This window comes from Ruditapes philippinarum, unplaced genomic scaffold (genome assembly GCF_026571515.1).
Source record: "Ruditapes philippinarum isolate M1 unplaced genomic scaffold, ASM2657151v2 ctg998_1_1_1_1, whole genome shotgun sequence".
Taxonomy (NCBI): Eukaryota; Metazoa; Mollusca; class Bivalvia; order Venerida; family Veneridae; genus Ruditapes; species Ruditapes philippinarum.
The window spans coordinates 64,082-70,708 of NW_026851652.1; the positions used below are offsets into that span (position 1 = coordinate 64,082).

Here is a 6,627-nt window from a genome sequence, read left to right on the forward strand (position 1 = left end):
GAGTTTACAATATAACTAAAATGGCCTGTCCCTTAAAATATGTAAATATATAATTTTTGTTTACCAATTGTGAAAGTCAGGTCATCATGTAAACCCTCGAGGCATCTTGTTCATTATCTTTCTTTTAAAAGTCCCTTATATATTATATATAAATATATAATAATTTAATCAAAAATTGTAACGTTGTACTTCAATCCCCACACCCCACTCGTCCCTCCCCCGTTGACTTACGTCGTAATTTGACGTGGGGTTCATTTCAAAATGGCGGCACCCGTAAGTTTGTTTAACATAACAAATTAAGTAGGTTTACATTTGAAATTGAACAGATTACAGATCTATATTTCACATTTGTTCGACATTAATTTCCTTTTCAAATCTAATTAATAGCTTTTAACGAGTCGGTATCACGCAAAGTAATCAAACTTTTTATTTCCTTACTATGAAAAGTTTTAAGCTGACTTGCATACATGTACAAAGATAATGATATGGTTACTAGAATATTTCAAAAATTATAACTGTTTTATCGCATGATAAACAGAAATAAGAATTTCAATGTTAATTGACATTAAATTTATATTTTGCTTCCCTTAATAAATTAAATTCCTTTTCAGTGACACTTGTGTACTTGTCTACGGTCACGGTTATACACGAACCAAGTGTACTTACATAACTGTGCTTTATTTGAAATAACGCACACCTTTTCTTTCGTCTAAAAGAAGCAATTAAAATGTAAACAAAGTAACGTTAGTATTTTGTTCCATACAAAATACTTTACCGCTATAAATGTGCTAATTCCCAGAATAAACAGAAGCAACATTTGATTAAGGAAATTGGCAATTTAGTAACTTTTTACAAAACTATAACAGGAAACCAACTATAAAAAAAGCTTTAGAGAAATAAGAATTAAAGCTTTTTGTGGACATAATGGTGTTTTAAACTGAGTGCACTTAATTGAACTACGAGTACTAGGTACAAGATAATCGATATCATATGCATTTGTATACAGGCTAATATGATGCAATTGTATGTTGCAACAGATCTAGATCTACATATATTATAATTGTTCAAAATTGTTTCAAAATATTTTTCATATTAGTTTCGCGTATATCTAATAGATCTAGTGACGTGTATATAGTTTTATATACGTGTACGCAGGTACGTTTATATAAGAGGATGTTTGCTGTATTATAATTTCGCTATAAATATTTCTGACTGGTTATATGGCTGAATATAAACGGTTGAACTTGTAGGCAAAATATCCATTGCCTAGCGGTCCGGATTATTTTTCCAAATAGCCGTTTATATAAGGTCAAATAACCGGTAAAAAATCTTTTTATAACTAATAATATATTCCGACACTAGATATTAATGTTGACTTGACTTTGAAACAGTATTCAAATGCATATGCATCAGTCGCCAATCCAGATATTTTACAGCTGTAAAAATTTATTCGCTGTGCCACGCCCCCTTATACAATATTTCACTCTCAGTCAATTATTTACTAATTAAGATGTCTGTACAGTCAGTCAACATCAAGTATTTATCCAGCTTGTTCATAAATGTAATCCAAATAAATTGAAAATGAAAAACGCACTTTCTTCCTGCTGAAACGTAACTCCGAATAAAACTGATCGTAAAAATGGCGTATTTGTAACTAAGGGAGGTAACTATTAAGACATTTATCACATAAGTACGGAAGCAAGTTTGGGCCACTTTTGAAATTTATGCAATACAGTTTGAATGGAATAAAAATGCACTTATATAATAGAAATTATTACTTAAAAACAAGGTTGGGGGATTCATCTTACTTTGTCAATGTTGACCAGAGCGACCAAAGTCAGTTAATAAAAAAATTACTATATGGGCCTACATGTTCATGTATTCGTTTAATTGTTCACCTTGCTATCGGTGTTTTGTTTCGCCAAACACTAATAATACCAAATTCTATTATTCAATTCACTGTTGAATATTACATTGTTTAAACGCTGTTTTAAATTGAAATTTAAATGTCAGACAACTATCCGTGACAAAGTTTTGTTTTGAAAATCACATACCCATAAAATTTCATATACGTTTTAATACCTTGTCACAATGTGGAATATAATGCGTTTGTCATTTAACAAAAAAATATACTTAAACATTTTTAACGGATACTTATATTTATTGTGATAGTGTAATTTAAACAGCAATATTTCTTTATCAAGTTACGAATGGAATATGTAAAAGTTAAAAGAACATAATTATACTGAGATATCGGAACTTAAACAGCAAATCTAAATAAAACAGACTGTTACTGTTATTCCTCGAAGGGGAAAATTTATTTTTAAAAAGGGATTTCCCTCTAAGCGCTTTTTAAAATTTGGGGGGAAAAAAATGCACGGGGACAAAATTTAAAACCCCCCAAATTTTGGGGGGGCCCGGACAAGCGGCAAAATGACCAGGAAGAAATCAAGCGTGTCGACATAGACGATATTTTGAAATGTCCACTTTGTCTCGATACCTTCGAAACCCCAAGAGCTTTAGCATGTTTACATACCTTCTGTGAACCCTGTCTGGAATTTTATTTTACGGATTGCAAGGCGTCTATAAAAGACGGAAAATTGGATAAAATAGAGTGTCCGGTATGCGGTCACCTTACCGTCCCGCAGGATGTCTTAAAGCATCCTCACGCAATGGTAAAGGATTTACCTCTGAATCATTTCATTTTACCTCATTTGGAGGGAATTACACCAAGAGAACCAAGAGAAAGAAATAGCCGTGCTAGCCGAGCAAGTCGAGTAGACTCTAGGCAGAAGAAAACTGTGAATTTTACCCAGAGTTGTGGTTCTTGTGGCGAAAGGGGCATGCTCATTGAGGCAACTTCATACTGCCATGATTGCGGGGATTTCCAATGCGGAGAATGTACAGAAAACCACTCAAAAATAAAAATGCTTACGCGCCATAATGTAGTCTCAATTGAAAAAGTAACAAGTGCGTCGCCAATCACAAACTCCTTTGACAAGCATTATATATGCTTGGTACACCAGAACGAGGATGTGCGATTCTTTTGCGCGAATCATGACGTTATTTTGTGTAGCAGTTGCGCAGTGGCAAGTCACAAAGCTTGTGAACTTGTCAATGAGTTTGAGGAACTTGGGATGCATCTTAGACACGATGATCAAACGGATAAACTTAGAAATAACATGAAGGGTTTACAAACAGCTTTAAACGACATGGTAGAAGCTATTAGAACCAATAATTACGGGATAAAGCGCGAAACCGAAGAAATTCCGCGAAGAATTGAGTCATTGAAAGCAAAGGTTCTTCGAATGTTCGACTACTTAGAAGAAGAAACTGCACTTAAAATTCAGGAATTTCAAAAAGAACAGGAGAAGAAGAATGCTGATAAGGCGTTCAAATGCAAGCAACTTCTTGTAGCAATTGAAGGCTCTAGCGCCTCTCTGGATACGGTTATTGAACATGGTTCAAACTCGCAACTCTTTTTGACATTTCAAAAGATCAAAAACCAATTACAAGAGTATGATAACTTGGTAAAAGAGGAGAAAGATTCCTTAACATGTAGTTCCCTAAAGTTGAAAGTCGTGGACGCGCTTGAAACAATTGTCAACACAACAGAACAATTAGGAGAAGTGTTTGTAGAGAGTGTTAAACCCGATCTCGCTGACCTTCCGCCATTGCTGTTCGTAAAGAAGGAGGAACCGGTCGCTGATAGGAAACCCGAATTTATAAAATCAGGAAAATTGAAAATGAGCGATGTAAATATTGTTAAAAGTTGTATTGCCGTTACATACATGGATAAAAAGCTGGCCCTCGTGTTCGAGGTGAATAATAGGGCCTGGTTCTCGTATACGTTTTCGCTCATTAGCACAGATAAACTAGAAGAAATTTACACGCAGGATCTGAAACGGGACCCAAAGAACATAATTTGTATAGACAGTAACAACGTGGCGATTACATTCCCAAACGGTGGGTTCATTGAATTCTATCTTTATACACCGAAGCGGAAGAAGAAACCTTTGAACTTTGTACTAGATCACACGATTAAATGTGATATTAGGGATACTGTGATCACAAAATATAATAAAACCATGTTCGGAGTAAGTACGGGCAACTATTTTTTGCGACCTTTTACCCCACGAAAGGGGTCATGAAAAAAGGGTTTTTTTTATTAAAAGCTTTAAACTTTTCGTTCTCAGAAACCCCAAATTTTTGGGGACAACCCAACCTTTAAGTCCGCATGTGGCTGTAGACTTTAAAAGAAAGAGAATCTACGTTGTGTCATCTAAACCGAACAAACTTTACTCTTTCAGTACAAAGGGAGAAGTGATATTTGAATACAACTTGGACAAAAACGTGAAGTGTGTTGATATCGATAAAGAGGGCGCTATAGGCATATGTTCCGGAAATGAAAGTAGTGGAAAACTGTTTCAGATTTCAGCAAATACTGGTAAAATCTTACGAAACGTTGCCATAGAAACTAAAAACCCGAGCAAAGCATTTTTCAATAAAAAATCGGGCGACTTTTATGTGATTGAAAGTTCTCAAAACTTGACCACAATTGAAAAATACAGGTTTAATATACAGGACGATGAAGATTTGTTTGACGATGATTAAGCGGCGGTTACAATATGTTCGTGACTGTGGTTTCCGCTACATTGTATTTAAGAAAACAACAACAACAACAACAACAATTTTTCGTGGTTTCCCGCCATTTAAAAAGGTTCGGGAACATGGGGTATATCATTTTTAGGTTATACAACCTCTGCAGAGGGACACCCTTTTTTGGTTTAAAAAAACCTTGGTTGCTTTTGAATAGGTTGGCCCAATTTAAAATTTATCGCTGAAGTCTTATTTAAATGGGGTAGTTACCCCTGAAAACCCCCCTAGGCACATTTTCATAAAATTTTTTTTCCCAAATTTCCCAAAAAACCAATAACGGTTTTTAAAAAACAAAATAGAAAATGGTTTTTATTTTAAAAATCTTATGAAAAAATTGCTTTTAAATGAAAAAAAAAAACTGTAAAATTCTAAATGATTAAACACGGATTTATATTTTCAATTTAAAAAACTATTAATTTTTTAATATAAATCCGTGAAAATTAGATGAACATTTATATGAAAAAATTGAATGTTTAGGGTATATAAACCCGGCTTTAAAAATAAACCGACCGTAGGGAGGGTTAATTTTAAACAGCCCTTATAAAAAGTTTTCCTTAAAAATCCTTTTATAAAATTTTAAAATAAAGATTGTTTCAGGTTTTTATGGCCCTATAAACGGTGTTTAATATAAACCCCCGCCTTACGGGGTAGGGTTTTTTCAAAATACCCTTTATATAGGCCCTAAACCCGTCAAAATCTTTTTAAAATTTTAAATAAAAAATATAAATATATGAAATATACCATTTGCCAACAACTTATATAACAATGTATATTTTTCGTGTTTTTGTTAGTCTAATACTAAGTACTATAAAGTAATTTTTTCATTTTATCACAGACCTTCATTATAACCCAAATTTCCCTTTTTGGAGAATTTATACTGTTATTAAAATAACATATAAATTGCTCTTACTGGCGTTTAAAATGTGTAGGTTTTTAAAAAAGTACAACTGTTTGGAGGAATTAAAACCCCACAATTTTTTTAGAAATAAAAAAATCAGAGATTTTATCTTTTTGCCTTAAAAGGAACTCCACTGAGGTTTATAAGCCTAAAAACATAAAAATTTTAATTTTTCACATAGATAAACATGAGCACGTAAAACAGAAATATAAATAAAATATAAACAAAGAAATATACAAGAAATACATTGAAAATCATATGTTTTTGTGCTTTTTCTCAGTCCGATTTTGAGTGAAAAGCGTTTAAACGCTTATTCAATTTTGTGTCATTTTTCACTTATTATAATAATTATTCTGAAAAAAAAAACGAAGGAAGCTAATGATTCTGAAATTTTGCACATACCTTATTAGTATAGATCTACATCAAATGAGTAATAATCTCAAAACAATTATTTCCAGTCCAGTCATGTCAAAAAAACCTCAGTGGTGTCCCTTTTAAAAAACCTAATACATGCATATTGATATAATGTTAAATACCATTCAAAGGCCCTTAAGCTTACAACATCTCCAGTTTCATCTTCTGCTTCACTTTCAAACATACTTTACGTTTAATATGGCAACGTTATAAAATATACATAATTGCAAGCCACAAATAACGAATGCAGTCAACTAAATCCTTTTGAAACCAGTCATGCTATACTATTCTTTCATTCATTTTCTTACATCATAAACTACTGATCTGTACCGGTATTTAGGTACTGAATGCATGAAAGATCTAAAATTAGATCAAGTTACATGTATATGTATGTGCACCTAATACCTTATTTTGAAGTGGAACATGTAAATAGATTATACGTATTACGTAATACTAGAGTAATCGTTGTATGGATTTATAGTTTTCTAAACGAAACTCTTAATTACAGTTTTGTTTATATATATGCGCATTAATGCATGTCCCGTATGAACAACTTTCTATTATTTTTTGTTATGGTATATGAACTGTTTAAATTACTATATATTTCTTGAAAGAAAAAGCGCTAAGCGGCCTGACAGTTTCTGAAGTTCTGGGTT

At 32.8% G+C, this 6,627-nt stretch overlaps 1 protein-coding gene across 1 annotated transcript; it reads left to right on the forward strand.

Annotated features, from left to right (window-relative positions):
• The first annotated feature begins 261 nt into the window (after window positions 1-261).
• Window positions 262-4,151, forward strand: LOC132734911 (E3 ubiquitin-protein ligase Midline-1-like). Its single transcript, XM_060721822.1, has 2 exons — window positions 262-273; window positions 2,427-4,151. The coding sequence occupies exons 1-2, from the start codon at window positions 262-264 to the stop codon at window positions 4,149-4,151; spliced, it is 1,737 nt and encodes a 578-aa protein (XP_060577805.1).
• The last annotated feature ends 2,476 nt before the right edge of the window (window positions 4,152-6,627 follow it).